The sequence below is a fragment of the Kickxella alabastrina genome (genome assembly GCF_025024165.1).
Source record: "Kickxella alabastrina strain RSA 675 chromosome Unknown BX661scaffold_20, whole genome shotgun sequence".
NCBI lineage: Eukaryota > Fungi > Kickxellomycota > Kickxellomycetes > Kickxellales > Kickxellaceae > Kickxella > Kickxella alabastrina.
Genome location: NW_026251491.1, coordinates 116,607 through 134,319, shown reverse-complemented (window position 1 = coordinate 134,319; position 17,713 = coordinate 116,607). Strand labels below are relative to the sequence as shown.

The following is a 17,713-nucleotide window of genomic DNA, read 5'->3' as shown; positions in this document are numbered from 1 at the left end:
TCTTCTTTTATTACATACTTTATTAGCTATTCATCTTGTTTTTCTAAAAAAATTATTATAACAATGTCTTTTATTTCGAAAATATATTTAATGACAAAACGTCTAGAGACCTATTCATCTTTAAAAAGCGGTTTGAAATTGGAAAGAAAGTTGCAGCTAAAAATGTATACAATATATGGTGAAAATATTCAAGGTAAATGGGCTTATTGTCATTGAGGTGTCTTATACGTATAATAAAAAATCTGCCCCTTGGGTATTTTCGAAAGACCAAGGCACACCTTTCCATTTATTGGCAGTTTTGAGCACAAAAAAACAGAATACATACACATCAGGTTTCAAGGTGGTAAGGACAGTGACGCTTTTAATGTAAAATATGTTAAAGGAAACGATATAAAAATGGTTTTGAATTAAAACACTAGCAAGGTAAACAAGGAATACAAAAAACACTTAGGTAGTCCACTTACCTGTCACAAAAAAGCCCTATATAGCTTTACTTCAAGTTATTATTGCTGTGCTTAACATAATACATTTTTTATAAACCAAAATGGTTTGCACATAACTTCCATGTCTGTAGTCGGACCCACGTACCTGTTTCAAGAACTCCGTCTTTAGTTTTTTATTATATATTTATCATGGTTCTCTTGATATCAAAATAATATTTACCAATTTTTATTAGATTAGTGAATCTATTTTTACGAATACAAAATTTTAAATTTATGTTTGGTCACACTTGAGATGTGGCTGATTGAAGTAAAACATTTTTCAATTAGCTTTTTTTATGTTCTTATGATATTAATTCATTAGTTAATTATTTATCAAGCATGTCATTCACTTAAACTGTGCCACTAGTGTGCAATGCTGACTAATTTATAAAAACATTTTAATGCGTTTTTTTGGTTCATCATAATTATTTTATTGAGCTGCGCAAATCTCAAAATTACTTTCTAATATAATTCAATATTAGCTATTGAAACTTCATGTGCTCAATACCTTTTTTGGATAACATCATTAATACTATTGCATTAAAAATATTTATTATTTGCCACCAGGGATTTTAAATTGTCCTTTTTTCTTTCTACAGGTATAACTCTCAACTCGTGACTGGCGTCAATATTTGCATCATTTTTGTCAATGCAGTAACATAACAATCTTTTATTACGCTTGCTTATTATTATTATTATTATTATGGATTCATTTTAAAAGTTGTTCCAAATAATAAAGTAAAAATTTGGAATAACACGTTTGTGTTTATTGAAAAATTCGAGTGTATTGCCTTTTAGCAATGGGAATCAGGTTTCATGGTCGGCCTAATTTATGACCAAAATTTTGCATTCCATATATTCCTACATCAATGTAATAATACCAATGTGCCCCCTGTTACCCCCCTCCACATGAACGTGACAAATGCGATTATTCCATTAATTGAAATTACAATCACAAACTAGCTATATGGTTGTTAGCGCACAGCATAAACTTTACACATTTCTGGCAACTATATAAGCAATCCATGTTAGCATCAAAAATTCCAAATACTCATCAACTCATCAAACAATTTCAACTCTAGCTTTAACACACTACAACACACTTTAACAACCCCATTTAACCTTACTGCAATTTTAATAATGAAGTTTGCTACCATCGCCTCTATTGTCTGCCTTGCTGCCTCGATGGCCCATGCTGGACCAGTTCAGGGTAACCAGGATCAAGTACAGGCCGCTGCGAGTTTTGACAAAGTTTCAATTGTCAACACCGCTCAGCTTACCAAGGGACTCCTTGATCGCATTATTGTTAACCTTGGTAACCTTGTGAGCAATATTTTGGAGGATTCTGGTGATCTCGTCAGAAGCGTTGCAGGTGCGCCAAGGCGTTAAAGCCGCGACATTATTAACCGACATATTGCAGGCATTGATTTTGTACGCATAATGCAACGATATTATACGTGCTATTTGGTTTTTATTTATGCCTTTTTACGTGGAGTTTTTTTCTAGAGCTCTATTATTAAATTTAATATTAAGCAATCAATCCACACACATTTATGTTTTTTGTAGCTATTGTCGACGAGTTGGACAGAGCGCAAACTTCAATTCGTGAATACGGATCTGAAGTAAGAGGCACCATTTTTTAATTACAATATGGTCAATATGGCACAGTTTCTAGAAAATTTATTTTTTTGTGATAACATATTAGAATTAAATAGATTATTATTAGAACAATAATGAGGTTTATCAAAAAATGAGCCGAGTTTTTGAGCTTTTTTGGGAATGGTGGCACAAGTTAAAGTATTGTTTAAGAAAAATGGGCGTATTTATAGCAAGCGGTCATTTTGCCAATTAATTTTATTTTTTGTCCGGCTCAGTTTTCTTGTTATCACAATCCAAGTTCCGTGTTGGGGAATGTTTTCTTCCATGCAAAAAAGCCACCAGCCCCCAACATTTACGAATTCCAGTTACCCGTACACCTTTGCTGCGCTTCACTAGTGAAAATGTATTTTTTTTGGAATTTCCAGACATTTATAGTGGAGGTCCAGATTTTTAAGGAGGGTATTTTCAAACCCCGTTTTCCCACGCAAAAAGACATCGTCAGAGTCGGCTGAAGTTGAGTCTACAGCGACGCTCAAGCCAAAACTCAAGCCCAAGCCCAAGCCCAAGCGTGTATGAAAAAATCCATCTATTCCCAATTCTTCTCTTCAAAAAAAGCAGCAAACTGCTTAATATATTCAACCATAGTGATCTATTGCCACTAGTTTCTAAACACTTTATCTGGGGGAAGAATGTCGGTTTGCAGGATATTTGTAGCCTCATTTTTCCCTATAGTGTTGGGATTCAATCATAAAATAATAATACCTGTCGATAGAAGGAGCAGGAGGTGTATCTTATTTCCACTTCCATTTTACTCTGCATTTTCCATTTGGCCAGTTTCTTTGGCATTCGCGGGATTGATACAAACGTATTCCAAGTATTTTCATTTGAAGGGGTCAACACATATTCACACTAATACGTTTATCTTGAAAAATAGCTCTTGCAGACACGTCTTCTCGACAGCAGCACATTAGCGGAGTGTCGAATTGGCGGTAAAACACCCGGTTAAAGAATATCGAAAATAAGCCACCGAATATGCCTCACAGAACGTGTTTGGAATGCCATGGTCCGATTCACCCGGACGATGATTATTTTTGCAGCATGGAATGCGCCGGTTCATATTACGACCGCCAAGTACTACTGCAGCAGCAGCCGCATAACTGAGACATCAAAAAGAAAGGTGTGGTTAGTCCCCTTTTTCTTGAATTAAAACATTATGACAATAAAATTAATTAAACTTTTCCAATAAACATTTTGTGAAACAGTGGTGTATTTATAATTCTAAATCGCTGTGAGAGGAGGCGTTTTCATTGCCATATTTCAAAAAAGTCCAAATTCCACGTAAACATGTCTTCGATCGGAGAATGTCCGAATATCGTGCTTTTTCGCTACAGTCCGGCAATACTCAGATTTTCAAAGCTTTTAGTACCGATTGTCACCTGTCCAATTGTTGCTTCTGCAGTTCTCCCTTTAAACTGCAATCCTTATTGGTTTGAAGCTCGCATTTCTTCAGAGAGCATACACGCTGAAGGAAAAAAAGTAAAAATAATGCGGGGGGCCAAAGTGCCTTTCAATATCAAGAACGCAGTAATTGGAAGGCAAGGATGCCCCTCGATTCCGTCATCTGCTAGAAATAGCACGTGTGATATATTTTCAAGGACAATATTTGAGATCACACTACCATCGGCGCATTTTGATTTGTCCTTGCTCATATTGTGCGCCTCGCATGACACAAAATCGACAAAAAAGAACGACATCGGCGAATAAAAAACAATGAAATTTGTCTCTGTATAAATTTTTGCATCACTTGATACTCAACCCACTTTTCTTCTTTGCTCTATATTTTTTCTTTGAGTGACATTCCATTTAATTGTTCAATATTTTCGTACACTTTATACATAAGACATAAACCATGAAGGTCTCGGTTCTCGACAAATACACCGTACGGGATGTGATGGAGTATCGTGGCAACCCACAGCTCAACCACAATATCGAAGACACCGACACAATCGAGGAAGCTTTGAGGTTAATGGACACTTACGACATCGTGTCGTTGCCAGTATTTGGACGCTCCAAGGGCGGGGATCAGGAGAGGTCTTCGTTTGTCGATATCGTGTCCGTCTATGACCTGCGTGACTATATCATCCAATCACAGGTAAAAAATGCATACAAACTGTTTTGTATTGCAAATGTCGTCTGATATGTTACGTGTGCATATGCACCAAGCATAAAAATTTTTGCTAGCTGCCTGGTGCTGATACTCTGGCAGCCTCTTTTGATTACACTTTACATTAAGTAAAAAAATTACGGATAATTTTTTATTATCTCCCACGGCCTGCAGCAAGGCCCAGGCTTTTCCCACATTAAAAAATATACATTTCGAATGAAACATTTTCAACAACAAATAGGATTTGGAGGAAGAAGTTCACTTCCAGTTATTGTCTGGTCGACCATCAGGAAATCCCACCGTTCTACAACACACAGTCAGTCAAGTAGTTCGATCGCGCAAACACGCATCAAAGGAAATAAGCGCTTCAGCGTCCCTAGAGCAGCTTCTCAGGCTGTTCACCAGCATGGGTCAGCACCGCGTTCTAGTCACAGATCTAGAGCTAGGGCCATCTTTCCCTCAATACCACCACGCCCAACAACAAGTGCCCGAGAAGCCGGATAAACCCTTCGGGTACGGCGGACGTCAGCGCGGGTACTCTATTGATAGTGCGTGCTCGACCAACAGCACTGTTGAGTACATTGAGGAAGAGGGCAACGTCGTTGTGTGCGGGCTGACTCAATACGATGTTGTCCGGTTCATACAGCACCACAACCACGAGCTGTGGCACTCTTTAGATGTGTCGGCGATGGACTTGGCCAATGAGAAGTTTTCTTCCGAGGGTGGTAAGTCGGTTGATTTGTCCAAGCTGCCCCACTTGTCTGTGCGCGACTCGGCGCTCAGCGCAATGAAGCAGTTGCGCGATTCCCGTGCCAGCGCCCTTCCAGTTGTCGACCACGATGGCAGACTGATCACGGAGGTGGCCGGTACAGGGATGCGCCGGCTGAACACAAGCTCAATTGGAATGTTGGGAAAGCCGGTGCTGGCATTCATGTTTGGCCTGCGGTTAACGGTTACTCGTCCATATGTGGTTCACCAGGGGTTCACTTTGTCGCAGATCATGTCTGGTTTGCTGCGGATGAACTGCCGTCGTGCTTGGATGGTCGATCAGGCTGGACACCCGATCGCTGTGATATCCCTGACCAATGTGCTTCAACATTTTCTGTAATTTTCAACATTCTATGTACTAATTTGTTTCATTTCATACTTTTTTCCCCGAAAATTATAAAACAATTAAACAAATAAATGAGTTATCACACTATTTCGATACCAGTTATTTTTTGTACACATCTTTATTCTATGTTAATATATTGTAATAGCTCTATTTGCGGTGAATGTAGTCTTCAAACTCGGGAGGGAATTCAAAAAACCGACACCGCGACCTAAACACCTGCAAAGACCGTGATCTCACAATGTCCTCAACCGACCTTTCATTCTCCACCCAATCACGCTGCGACTCCAGCGACATGGTGTTTTTTCGGGGTGTCTGCTGCGCAATCCTTTGCTCCAACACGCTTAGACAATACGAAATATCGTGTTCGCGGCGCGCATATGCAGTCCGCAGGACATTGAAGAATGCCAGGCAGTCCTCTGCTGCGGCCGTGTTGGTATTGTTCATTCGCAGAATAATGTTGTCGTCGACTTTGCGTAGCTCCCGCATTGTTGCTTTGAAATGGCTCATGTTCAGACACGTTTGTACGCTCATTTCGACGTCCTCGGCCTTGGCCTTTTGTGCAAGCTCCTTCAGGGTGGACATGCCGTCATCGTCCGTGCTGCGCATTTATTGTAAAGGCAATTTGAGGCAGCCAAGAAATATAAATAAGTAAATGTATGTGAAATTAAAACTGAAAGAGTAAAGTAAATTTGAGAGAAAAAATAAAGGGAAAAAAAGAGATTAAAAATGGATAAGAAAAAGACAGAGAAAAGGTAAAAACGGAAAAGTTAGGATATTACCGTCATCTGTCTCACACAAAGCCGAACCCAGTGCTGCACTCCGAAATGGCCAGCAAAAGATTGTACTTGAGCGTTTCAAAGTTGTCGTACAGGGGCAGATCCAGCTGGTTGAAGCACGTGTGCGCCGTGGGCAGTCTAGTAGGAGAGCCAAAGTCCTTGTGGATCTGGAACTTTTGCACGCCCTGGTTGCCCTGCAGGTGCGCAAAGCCCTCGAGTGGCACCTTACTGGTACCCGTGACAAACTGCAGCAGCTTGGCACGCTCCTCTTGGTCAAATGACCGCACGGCGCGCCAGAACCACTGCACAGGCGCTGAGCTTGTCGAATACCCGCCGTGGTACTCCGTGTTGTTACGCCAGTCGTCGACATCAATGTCCGGCATGCCGCTGATCAGCAGCTCGACCTCCTGCTCGTTGAATATCTGCACCAGTTCCTTGGGAATCAGCTCGTGGAAGCCTGTCAGGAACGCCTCGATCTGGTCCTTAATCGCGCGGTACAGTCGCTGCTCGGTCACCAGGCGCACGTACTCTGCCTTATTGTCCTCTGTCACGGCAATGTCCTGGCCGCCGGGGATCAGCTCGATAACGCGGTGCTGGCCAAAGTTGTCCACCTCAATGCTGAACGTCTCGTCGAACACGTCCGTGATGTCGTTCTCCAGGATCCACTCGAGCGACTTGTAGTAGCTTGGGTCGATGGCCTCCATGTCGCGGTAGTCTACCTTGCGGCCGAGAATATGCTTGTAGAATGACCGCGTGAAGTACGCGTCCAGCACGCGCTGGTCCACGATAGCCTTGCCGATGATGCGCCCTACAAACTTAAAGTAGTGCAGGTGCTCAGGGTTGACCCAGCTCTGCGGGTTCGGCTGGTAGGTCACACGGCCGGCGGCAGACGGCTTGAACAACGCATAATTGGGGTTCAGCATCTGGCGGGCGAGCGCCTGGAACCACTCGCGACTAACTCCGCCGGCGTCGACACCCTCCTCCTCGTAGAAGCGCACGTTGATGCGGCCGCGCTTGATCTCCTCGCCCGACTTGCCAACAAACTGGTGGTACGTGTCCTCGAAAACACTCTCGCGGTGCACGTTCAACTGCAGCGCTGAGCCCAATGGGCGCGTGCTGTTGCGCCGCGCGGCGTTGGCCGTGCTGGCCGAGTCGTCGTGCAGACGCTGGTTGAAGTATGAGCGCTTGTTGTCAAAGTCCAGCACGTGCGGGTTGAACACGAGCAGCGAGAACGAGCCGCTGAGTAAGCCCGGGTTGTTGCGCACAAGCGTGTTGAGGATCTTCTTGTGCTTCTCGGTGAAGTTCTGGAAGTACGTCTCGCCAGACACCTGCGCGGCCGGCCCGGTGGGCGTGGCCAGCTGCAGCGACTGGAACGAGGCTGACGTCTGCAGCGCCGACGGCGCGTTATCCGCCGCCTTGATAGTCTTCTCGCCGACAACGGGCTTGAAAACAACCATGAAGCTCTCGATCAGCGGTAAGAGCACTGTAGCCACGTGCGCAAGATCGGCAGACTCACTGGTGTACTGCAGGCAGCGGCTAGTGGCCTCCCATAGCGGCAGGAACTGGGCGTCGTGGCCCAGGGACAGCGAGCGCAGGTGCAAGAGCTCTGCAGACGGGGCGTCCTCAGAAAGGATAGGGCTGGTCGGGTCGACATCCATGGCCTCTCCATCCTGCTGCTCAGACTCGGCCTCGGGCTTGGCCGGGCGTGTCTTGTTCTGCTGCTTCTCTTCCAGGCGCTTGGCCACTGTGGTTGAAATGTATTCAATAGCCATCAGCAGGCGCAAAAGCCGCGACTGGTGTGACGGAGCCGGCGAGAACTTGGACAGCGTGATGTCACGCACCTGGTCGAGAATGTCCGACGGCAGCTCTGGCAGAGTGGCAGCGTTCCCGTCCTCGGCGCTGGATTGAGCGTGTTGACTACGGGATTCGCCGCCCAGCTGCTGCGGCTGCTGGTCCTTGGGCGCCGGTAGTTCCTTGAGCACATCCAGAAGCTGGGCAATCTCCTGACAAACGCTGCTAGCAAGTTCGGACGCGCGCTTGACAAGCTCGTCGGTGACGACGGTCAGAACGCCTGTCATAGACGACAGGTTCTGTATCAGGCTGAGCGTATGCTGGAAGGTGCGCGACGTGCACTCGCCGGCAGCCAGCACATTGACAATGGCGCGCAGCGCATGTGGCGGGATTCTTGGAAGCTGGAACGCAGCCGAATTCGTGCTGGCGGGTCCAGAGGGAACCACAGCACTGGCAGGGGCAGATACAAGTACGGATGCGGCTGAGGCGGGCTGCTGCTCTTGTTGCTGCTGCAGCTGGCTATTGCGGCGCACCATCGTGGTCAGGGGCTTTGTGATGGTGGACAGCAGCTGCATCAGCAATTCGGTGATCGCGTTGCCATGGCTGTAGTACAGGGGCTTCTCCAGCAGGCGGAGCAGATGAACTACAGGGAAGTGGTTATCTTCGTCGTTCTCATCGCCGCCGCGCTGGACCTGCTTTCCTGATTGCAAGCTCTTGAGTAAATGGTGCTCGATCAAGAAGTGCATGGACGCGCGTGGATTGTGTGCAGCCAGCGTGTGTAGCATCTCGAGACTGCGCTGGGCCGGTAGGTAGGCAGGGATGTTGGACTGCAGCTCGCTCAGCGGGAATGAGAACTCGGGGCTCTGGTTCTGGACCAGCGACACAGTAAACTGTGCCACAGCCGGCGCACCCAGCAGCATGTTGGCCTGAGCGGCCACGCTGTTAGCCGTGTCCGAAGCGCCCAAAGACGGCGGGTCTGCCAGAGCGCTGCTGCTCCCACTGCCCATATCGATCGCCTGGCGGATTATGGCGTCGACATCCGCGAGCGTAGTGGCGTTACTGTCGAGGATGGACAACATCAATTGGATGAGCTGCGAGCGCGTGCGGCCGTTCTCGCAGACATACTGCATCGTCTTGACAACCGCCGAGTTGGCCATGGAGTAGCTGGGCAAGAACACAAAGCGCGCCAAGGCAGCCATTTCGGCACGGCTGAGCAGCTGCGTGGTGATGTCGCGCGACGCGATCTTCTTGCGGCGCTTCTCGCGCAGACGCTGCTTTTTCTCATCTTCGCTGTCGCTGGCGCCGGCACGAACAGCTCCTCTGTTGGGAGCTGCAGCCGTGCCTTGGTGCAAGAAGTGTGGGCCTGGGGCTCCGCCGGACATGCCAAGGCGCATGCGCTCCTGGATCGCGGTGGCAACAGGTGACAGGGACGGGGCCGCAGACGCAGACGCAGAAGAGCTAGCACCTGCCATGCCAGGAGTAGCGTTAGCGCCGAAGCGCTGCCGGAGCATCTCCTGGTGGGCCAGCATCTGGCGCTGCAAGCGCTCCTCCTCGAGAATCTCCGCACGGATCTCTGGCGGCAGGGCATCGAGGAACTCCTGGCTGATAGCCTGGCTGCCAGCGCTGCCCGCTGACTGCGGGTCGCGGGCGCTGGATCCAGTCTGAACTGCTCCTGCCGCACTTCCAGCGGCAGCCTGGCGCTCCATGCGCAGCTCTTCGCGGCGGCCCTGGATAACCTCCATGCGCAGGTCGTCGGGCAGCGCGCTGAGGAACTCAGGGTCAATGCCAGTGTCAGTGATGTCAAGACGCTGTCCGTTGATTGTGACGAAAACTGGCTCGACCGCGGCTGCAGGCTCAGGAGCGTCCTCAGCATCATCGCCCGAAGCGGCAGAGTCAGATCCAGATTCAGAATCGACGTCGGAATCACTGTCTGATCCAGACCCAGACCCAGAGCCAGAATCAGAGCCAGAGTCAGACTCGCCTTCAGACCCCAAACCATCACTATCCTCACCATCATCGCCATCATCATCACCGCCTGTCTCCTCGTCGTTAGCGGTATCGAGAACCATAGCACTGTCAGCCTCGCGCAAGCGCTGCTCCTGGGCTACCCGCGCTGCTTCCTCTACTTCGTGGCGTTCGGCGTCTTCACGCTCCATGCGCTCGCGGTCGGATTGAGCCACGCGGCGGGTCATCTCGATCTGATACCGCTGCTTGAGCAGGCTCTGGCACAATGTCTCAGGAATCAACCGGTTGAGCAAACCATGCACAATCCATGGCACACACAGGCTGGCCTGCGAGCCCATCAGCAGCCGCGCCTCCTCCTGCCAGCGCTCGATGTTGCTCATTGGCATGTATGCCTCGATCGCTGACATGGCCATACTCAGCCGCAAGAGCTTCTCCAGTTCCGCCGATGCCTGCGACCCGGCGTCGCTCAGCGCGTCCTCGACAGACCCATCAGACTCGACAGGTGCGGTGGACGGCTTATCGGACGCCGCACTGGTTTCGGCGGGAGCAGCACCTACGTTGTGCCCCGTAATCAGAGCGCGCGCTTGCGCAGGTCTGCGGCCACCCGTCAGCGCCGCAGACAGCCGCGTGGCGAGCATGCTGCCGAGGCCGTACAGGTCGTCAGACGCTGGACGCATCGGCCCGCTCATTGCGCTGCGTGAAACACGCTCGACACGTGCCTGCAGCCCGGAGCTAGGCTCAGCGTGGTCCAGCAAAGGGTGAGCCATATTATGGAGGTTCGACCCAATGCCGACGCCGCCGACAGCCAGCCCAGTGGCGCGGCTAATGCTCTGCATGTGGGGCATGCTAAAGTCCAGCGTGCCGCCGCGAGCACCCGCGCCGTTGATCACTGCTATCGGTCGGCCGTTGTTGCGCATGTCGAACATCTGGTTCATGCGCAGCCCGCGCGCGCCAGTAGCCCCGTTGGCTAGCGATTCGAACATGAATGCGGGAATGTCACCCGCACGCACAGTGGTTGGGCGGCCGTGGCCATCGAGAGCCTCCATCGTGATCTCGAGAGAGTCGGGGAACGCACTTCCAAAGTCTATGTCGTCATCGCTTGAGCCGAGATTGCTGTTGTCGTCATCATCAATGTCGTCGTCGTCAATGACATCGTCGGCATCTCCAGCATTGTCTGTTGCGCCGCCCACGTCTGCGTCTTGGCCCGCCGCGCCAGCACCCGCGTCGCCAGTACCGCCCCGGCTGCGGCTACCAATCTGGCGAATGTGGTGCTCAAGCGCGTCAAGGGCGTCCATACCCATGTCAGATATCTCAGAATGCCACCCGGCATCGTCGTCGTCGCCATCGGCGTTGCCGCCGTGCTCGTCACCAGACAGAACAACCTCGCCCTCGAGATCGCTGCCATAAAAATCGGCCGCCTCCTCGTCCTCCTCCATCATGCGGTCTTCCTCAGCCTGCAAAAGGTTCTCGGCCTCGGCAACTGTCAGGTGCATGTGGCCTTCAGAGCCCGAGTCCAAGTCAGAGTCAGAGTCGGAGCCAGAGCCAGAGCCAGATTCAGACGAGTCGTCATCCTCGTCCATCTCGAGATCGCCTGCGACGGCACCGCTTCCCGCATCGCTCATGTCATCGCCATCGACGCCATCGTTTCCTGCAAGCAGCATGTCTTCAACCATCTCCTCCTCCTCGGTGTCGATGTCGCTGGCAGATGAGTTGTCTTCATCATAGATCTCTTCGTCAAAGTCCTCCTCCATCAGCTCGCCGTCGTCAAACTCGCCGGTGCCGCCGTGGCCGGCTGCCGTGCGCTGGTTCTGGTACAGCCCGAGCGCCGAGTTCTCATACAGGTCTGGCGGCACGCCGGCATCTGCAGAATCTTCAAGCGCGTTGTCGTCGTCCCACATGTCAGCCACGCCGGGGCCGCGATGCTGCTGACCCATGGCTACTGACGGCATCTTCTCTTGCCCGGACTCTTCCCACGCCTTGAGCACGGCTTCGCGGCTAATTTTCACTGCGGCCTTCGACAGGAGCTCGATCGGCCGCAGGAATACACCGAGCATCTCGCGGCCCAGCGGGTGGTTGAGGTTGACCCGGCTGCTCGCTGCAGACAGCAAGTCGAGCACGCCGCGTTCAAGGATGACCTGCCGCAGCGCGCTCGAGCTCTCGCGCTCGCTGCTGTCAGTCTCGCTGCCGTGCGAGTCCTGGCTGCGCCCATGCGAGATGGGTCTCGCAATCACCAGCTTGTGCACCAGCTGGGCCAACGATGTCAGGCGCGCGTAGATCACATCAGCACCGCCAATGCCCATTCCTGCCGCCGTTGTGCTCAGGCACTCGCGGAAGGCGCGCACAATGTGGTCCAGGACCATGTGTCGCGCAGCAAATACGCTCATGTCGTAGTTACCAACCAGGCACTCGAGATCCAGGGTGTGGATCTGGTCGGTCGCGGGGGCGCTGGCCTTGGGCCTGGTCGTGGACCACCCCTGCTGATGCCGCACGCACACCGTGCTCAGCAGCGCAGAGGCCCAGAACGTCACCGAGTTCGACAGCTGGCCCTGCTTGAACGCAATCTGGTGCTTAGCAATGGCCATAATCTGGTCCAGCTCCGTGCCCTCGGTTTCCGCGGCCTTGTTCTTCAAACGCCGCGCCTGCGCGTTGGTCACAGCCTCGCGCACAACCAGATCGTGCACCAGGTAGCTGATGAGCGGCGACCGCACGCGCATATCAATCTTCTGCGGAGGAGAAGCTTGGCCCTCGTCCTGTGTCGGACCCGTGGCGGCGACGCCCTTTCCCTTATCCTTGGGCTTCTCCCTGCGAGGAGTGAGCACGCTCGCCTGCGCGGTGCTGCTGCGCGCCACGAAAATTGCGCGTAGTGTGAACGGGAACGATGCGATCATCTCTGACAGACATTGCATCAGGAACACGCGGTACGCGATCGCATCGGGGCTGTCCTCGGCCGATGACGTTGCAGGCGCGATGCTGGGTGGCACGCGCGCCTTGGTCGTGGGCGCAACAGCAGCGGGCCAAACTTTGCAGCATAGTGGTGCTGGCGCTGCTGTTGATGGCTTGTGCGGTCCGCAGCGAAAGGATCTCGTCGCAGAGGAACTCTGCCACCCGGCATGCCAACCGCTCCGACTCGGCATCCATCTCGTATGGCTCGAACGATGGTTGTTCCTTCTTTCCGTTCAGGTACTCCAAGAACTCTTCACCACTCTTCGAAGACGCCTCGTACTTGTCGACCTCCTCCTCGTCGAGCAGCTTGGCCGACCGCCACGCCAGCACCATCCAGCTGACGCGCATCTCTTCGTTGTAGTTGGGCAAGAAGCACCGCTCCGAGGCGACATCTGTAAACAGGTCAACGTTGCGCAATGCGTACGGTAGCGTGGCCCGCGCAAACGAGTTCACGTCTGTTGATGAGTACTGCGAGCTCTCAAACCAGCCCTGAATCAGGTTCTCCATCACCAGCCGCAGTACGGGCCGGCTCTCGACGACATGGCGCAGGATATGCATGATCAGCGAGCGCTCCTGGCGCTGCTCCTGGCGCTGCTCCTTGTTGACGTTCATGAGCGCGTTGACAAATCCGAGCGGCGTGCGCTCCTTGGCTGTGGCCTTAATGCTGGGCAGCTCTCCGGTTGACATTGTCCGCATCGTCCGCACGACGCTGGCCAGCGCGCCGCTGTCGAGGAATTCGACGGCAAACTGTGGATCGCGTGTAAGAATGACAATCAGCCGCATGAGTGCGTTGAGCGCCGACCGGAGAATTCGGGCACTGGGGCAGCAAAAAACAGGGTCGCAATACGTTGCAGCTCAAATCGCTGCTCAATGCTGAACACGGGGTCGGGCGGCGACGCCTGTGGCTTGCTGGCATCGGCGCTGCTGCTGGCTGGCTCGGCCGGCCCAGCTACAGAAGTGGTCTGTTGGCCTGGCTGCGCCTGTGCATCGTCACCAGACAGGTCATCGCCTCTCCTCTTCCTCTTCCTCATCGTGGCCCAACAAAATCTGCTCAAAGGCCGAGCCCTGTGGCTGCAAGCGTTGCAGTAAAGGCTGTGCAAACATGCTCCTAATTGCTTCGGCCTCCCTGCTAACAGAGGACTCGGCGGGCGCGACGCTCGGATCGATGGGCTCCTTGGACGGCGGCAGCTTGGTCAGCCCACGCTTGGCGATGCGCTGGAACTCCTCTTTGCTTTCCAGCTTGACCTTTGCAGGCCGCATGTCACGCTGCAACAGCTGCTCTGCTACAAGCAACAGAGCGGTCAACCAAGGCGGCGAGCGTCCTTCGCGCCGCGCTGCCGCCTCCAGGGCCCGCAAAATATGCGGGCTGAGCGATCCCATATGTGGATAAATGTTCTCAAGTAGCACTGAGCTGCTTAGCACAACTGCCCACAGATACGCGTGCGCAGCGAGCCTCTCGTCAAGGTCACCGCTGGCGGCATCGCCCGCCATGTTACTGGCAAAGTCCAGAAGCGGTTTAAACGCGTTCATTAGCATGTTGATGTCCGCCAGTGAGTCGCCCATTTGGAGCACTAGCTCCAGTGCGCTCTTGACCTGCACGACAGCCTTGCTCTTGAACTCGTCGACCACAGCTATCACCCGCGGCGTGATGTTATCGCGGAGCGCGCCGCGGATCTTCTTTAAACGCTCGCGCTCGGCGGTCTCTTCGGCGTCCTTTGCTTCGCGCCAAGAGGGCAAGTTGTAGGGCTCGATGCCCGTCGGAGCCACAGATGGCTCGCCAGCCTCAGCCTCAGTTATAGCGACGGCAGCTGCCTCGGCATTATCGACAGATGCGGGTGGCACGACTGGCGATTCGACCGAGTCGATAGACATGTGCGTAGCGAAATCGCCCTCGCTGCTGCGGTCATTGCCCTGGCTCTGGTCGTTGCTGGGACCGGCTGGTGCTGCAATGACACTAGGGGTGGCTTCAGGTGTATCGTTGTTGCTTTGCTGTGTCTCCATCTCCAAAGATTCGGCGGAGAGCGGCTGGATGGGAGTTTGCGCCAGCGGGGATGACCGCTCAACCGCTCCCAGGGCGCGCCCCAACATTGGTATGGGCGTCTGTGCTCCAGATCCGCGGCCGGCAGCGCCTGCAGAGGCAGCAGCAGGCTGTCCGACACGCCGGCGCTCGACAAGCCCAGGGAAGTGCGCCCGGAATCCCATCCGCGACGAGTTGGTGCGTGTCTCATGCTGCGCGTTGAGCACCGGTGCCAAGCAGGACATGAACGCCATCATCAGGTTGTTGCTTCCCGTGAACAGCAGCTGCGACTCCCAGATGTGCTGCAAGGCGGGCAGGGCTTGCAGGCGCACTTCGACCATAAAGTCGCTCATGCGGAACCAGCACTGCTGCTCCTCGTGCCCCTTACATAGCGCCGGCAGCTCGGGAGACTCCATGAGCGGCTCGCCATCGACGATGAAGCTCAGGATTGACAGCATGCTCTCCAGCGCATTGTTCATGATCTGCTGCAGGCCGGCGTTCGGATCAGCAGGCTTGGCCGCGTCGGACGCCTTGTCCAACGCGGCAGCCTCAACAGCAGGGATTGTAACGGCCCAGTCCCACATGTACTGAAGCTGCTGGCAGAACTCCTTCAGCCCGTGGAGTTCGATGAACATCATGAAGACGCGCAGCTTGAGGTAGATGCGGTGGCGCGCAAACACCATAGTCTTCATGATGATTATCATGACTTGGTCTACCAGCTGCGCAGCTGTGATCATGTGTTCGGCTGGTTTACAGAGACGCAGCAGTTCAAAGACAAAGTCGGTCAGCGCCTTGGCCATCGGTGAGCCAAGCTTAATCGGCGGTGCGCCTTCCGTTGTCGCCTTGGTGGTCAGGCCCAGGCTGTTCGACAGGCACTCAATGAGGTCTCCCGTCTGGACTGTCAGCGTGACAATGACATCCGAGAGGCTGGACATGTTGAACCGAATGTAAGGCTCGATAGCCGCAGGTGTGGGTGTGCCCGAGTCGACATCCATTGCCTGCGTCTGCGCCTGCGCCTGGCTCGAGGCAGGGTTTGCAGACGAGATCTTGCCGTCGGCCTTCTTGTCGTCACTGATCTCAGGCAGCAGTGTGAGCGCATGCTCGATGGCCACAGCCTTCTTAATGCTACCGCAGTAAAGCGCGCAAATGGACTTGACGAGATCGACAAAGTCGTCGGCCGCAATGACGTCGGAAAGGTCCTTCAGGCTGCGCGTAAGCGACCCTCCGTTCAATCCACCAGCCATGTTGGCTATCAGTGCCACGAGTCCTGCCGCACTGATGGTATTGTGCAGCTTGATGTGCACCGAGGCGTACTCATCCGCAGATAACGATGTCGGGTCGCTGAGCGCCAAAAAGGCAGCCACGTTGTCGAGCGAATCACTTTCGCCGCTGGTTGACGGCTTCTGGTATGCTACGGCTAGTGGCAGCGCCAGGCACTCTCTGAGCTCGCTGAACAGCGCCTTATACACCTTCTCCTGCGACGTGTCAATCAGCGTGCTCGCCAGCCCGTGCAGCGACTTGAATGTGCGCGACTTGACAAAGTCAAATGGCAGCAGCGGCGAGCGCATGGCCTTGACGACAATGTCCCAGCCGTCCTTGTTGAGGAACAGCTGGCTGTGCGAGCGCTGCTCGAGCAGGCCCTCGAGAAACGTGGTCGCTGACTCGAGCATCATGCCGTAGTAGTCGTCGAGGTAGCTTTTAATCTCGCTCTCCTGCGCCGAACGCAGCAAGAACGTATTGCCAGGCCCGAGCTCGGTCAGTGGTGACTCGCTGGTGCCCATTTTGACCACGTTTTGGAGCATCCGGATGACCTCATCCATGACCTCCTCCTTGACTGCTGGGAAGTGACGCATAAACTCGTCCAGTGCCGCGCCGAATGAGCCCGGCACATCACCCTCTTGCAGTACACGCACAAAGTCGGGGTCAGAAAAGGCGCTCAGGACCTTGGGGACGATCGATGACTTGCGGAACTGCTCCATACCCGCCTCGTTCAAACAGAAGGCCCCTAAAACACCCGGGATATTCATGACGACGTCGCCGTTGTAAGGCAGGCGGGTCTCCAGATTTTCCAGCAGCGCCTCGGGCAGACCCGCCTCCTGGATAATCGGCAGGCTGGTGGGTTCGTTGTGAATCAGCATGGAGGTTATCGAGACAACCAGCCCGTAAATGTTTCCGCCGAACGCTGCCGGGTGCGTGACGACAGTGCGCATGGTCTGGGGGAGGTTGGTTTCAATCAAGTTGCGCAGCCTGTCGTGGTACGTCGGCTGCTGCAGCAAGTGTGAGAGCAGCTTGAACAGCTCCTTGAGCAAGTAGATGTGCTCAGGGGCAAGGATCTCGCGTCGCCGGTACACCTGCTTTGTGATATCAGGCAGCCGCGCCGGATTGACAGGGCTGCTGAAATCGTCGCCGCCTCAGGATTGGCATCGCTGATGGTCACAGCATTGGCGACCTCTGTGTGCATGCGCTTGACCAGCACAGCAATGCCGTCGGCGCTACAGAACGCGGGAAGGCCGAGCTGGCTGTTGTGATCAAGAGGTCCAGCAGCTTGGCTACTCGTCCAGTGCTGCGCAGCTGGCCGGTGTAAGTGTGTTTAATAACCGAAACGAATATGGGCACGACGCCGGCCGACACGAGAAGCTGGCTGCCGTTCAAGTTGCTGGCCATTGTCGTGAGGAAGACATACAGCGCGCTCATGAACTCGTACGGGTATAGCGGTTGCTCGCTGCCGGTGCCTGCAAATGCCTTGCGAAGTATAAACATGAGCACGCCGTGGTTGGCCGACGCGTTGAGCGCTGCGTACGCGCCCGACACCTCGTTGCGCTGCTTGAGCACGGCCTCGAGCGCCAGAAGTACTGCGGTCTG

General features: G+C 53.3%; 7 protein-coding genes across 7 annotated transcripts; 4 read left to right on the top strand and 3 right to left on the bottom strand.

The window, feature by feature from the left end:
- Window positions 1-1,546: 1,546 nt before the first annotated feature.
- BX661DRAFT_185993 (uncharacterized protein) lies at window positions 1,547-2,116 on the top strand. The gene has a single exon (XM_051536926.1). It carries the CDS (start codon window positions 1,623-1,625, stop codon window positions 1,869-1,871), a length of 249 nt encoding a protein of 82 aa, XP_051389891.1. The 5' UTR covers window positions 1,547-1,622; the 3' UTR covers window positions 1,872-2,116.
- Window positions 2,117-2,668: 552 nt separating this feature from the next.
- BX661DRAFT_185991 (uncharacterized protein) lies at window positions 2,669-3,374 on the top strand. The gene has a single exon (XM_051536925.1). It carries the CDS (start codon window positions 2,771-2,773, stop codon window positions 3,050-3,052), a length of 282 nt encoding a protein of 93 aa, XP_051389890.1. The 5' UTR covers window positions 2,669-2,770; the 3' UTR covers window positions 3,053-3,374.
- Window positions 3,375-3,898: 524 nt separating this feature from the next.
- On the top strand, window positions 3,899-5,445 carry BX661DRAFT_185990 (uncharacterized protein). The gene is made up of 2 exons (XM_051536924.1): window positions 3,899-4,233; window positions 4,487-5,445. Exons 1-2 carry the CDS (start codon window positions 3,991-3,993, stop codon window positions 5,351-5,353), a joined length of 1,110 nt encoding a protein of 369 aa, XP_051389889.1. The 5' UTR covers window positions 3,899-3,990; the 3' UTR covers window positions 5,354-5,445.
- On the bottom strand, window positions 5,446-6,066 carry BX661DRAFT_185988 (uncharacterized protein; the record flags this gene model as incomplete). The annotated part of the gene is made up of 1 exon (XM_051536923.1): window positions 5,446-6,066. A coding segment is annotated over exon 1 (437 nt), but the record flags the coding sequence as incomplete, so codon positions are not given.
- On the bottom strand, window positions 6,067-10,050 carry BX661DRAFT_185987 (uncharacterized protein). Its single transcript, XM_051536922.1, has one exon. The coding sequence runs from the start codon at window positions 9,993-9,995 to the stop codon at window positions 6,150-6,152; it is 3,846 nt and encodes a 1,281-aa protein (XP_051389887.1). The 5' UTR covers window positions 9,996-10,050; the 3' UTR covers window positions 6,067-6,149.
- A 3,158-nt stretch (window positions 10,051-13,208) lies between these two features.
- BX661DRAFT_53015 (uncharacterized protein) lies at window positions 13,209-13,774 on the top strand. Its single transcript, XM_051539233.1, has one exon. The coding sequence runs from the start codon at window positions 13,391-13,393 to the stop codon at window positions 13,709-13,711; it is 321 nt and encodes a 106-aa protein (XP_051389886.1). The 5' UTR covers window positions 13,209-13,390; the 3' UTR covers window positions 13,712-13,774.
- Window positions 13,431-17,260, bottom strand: BX661DRAFT_53024 (uncharacterized protein). The gene has a single exon (XM_051539234.1). It carries the CDS (start codon window positions 17,059-17,061, stop codon window positions 13,837-13,839), a length of 3,225 nt encoding a protein of 1,074 aa, XP_051389885.1. The 5' UTR covers window positions 17,062-17,260; the 3' UTR covers window positions 13,431-13,836.
- Between the last annotated feature and the right edge of the window lie 453 nt (window positions 17,261-17,713).

Excerpts from the sequence above, each read along its gene's own strand:
- BX661DRAFT_185993 (XM_051536926.1), top strand. The coding sequence starts at position 1,623 with ATGAAGTTTGCTACCATCGCCTCTATTGTCTGCCTTGCTGCCTCGATG.
- BX661DRAFT_185991 (XM_051536925.1), top strand. The coding sequence starts at position 2,771 with ATGTCGGTTTGCAGGATATTTGTAGCCTCATTTTTCCCTATAGTGTTG.
- BX661DRAFT_185990 (XM_051536924.1), top strand. The coding sequence starts at position 3,991 with ATGAAGGTCTCGGTTCTCGACAAATACACCGTACGGGATGTGATGGAG. Across the intron at positions 4,234-4,486 it reads ACTATATCATCCAATCACAG|GATTTGGAGGAAGAAGTTCA; the intron begins GTAAAAAATGCA and ends AACAACAAATAG.
- BX661DRAFT_185987 (XM_051536922.1), bottom strand. The coding sequence starts at position 9,995 with ATGGTTCTCGATACCGCTAACGACGAGGAGACAGGCGGTGATGATGAT.
- BX661DRAFT_53015 (XM_051539233.1), top strand. The coding sequence starts at position 13,391 with ATGATCAGCGAGCGCTCCTGGCGCTGCTCCTGGCGCTGCTCCTTGTTG.
- BX661DRAFT_53024 (XM_051539234.1), bottom strand. The coding sequence starts at position 17,061 with ATGCGCACTGTCGTCACGCACCCGGCAGCGTTCGGCGGAAACATTTAC.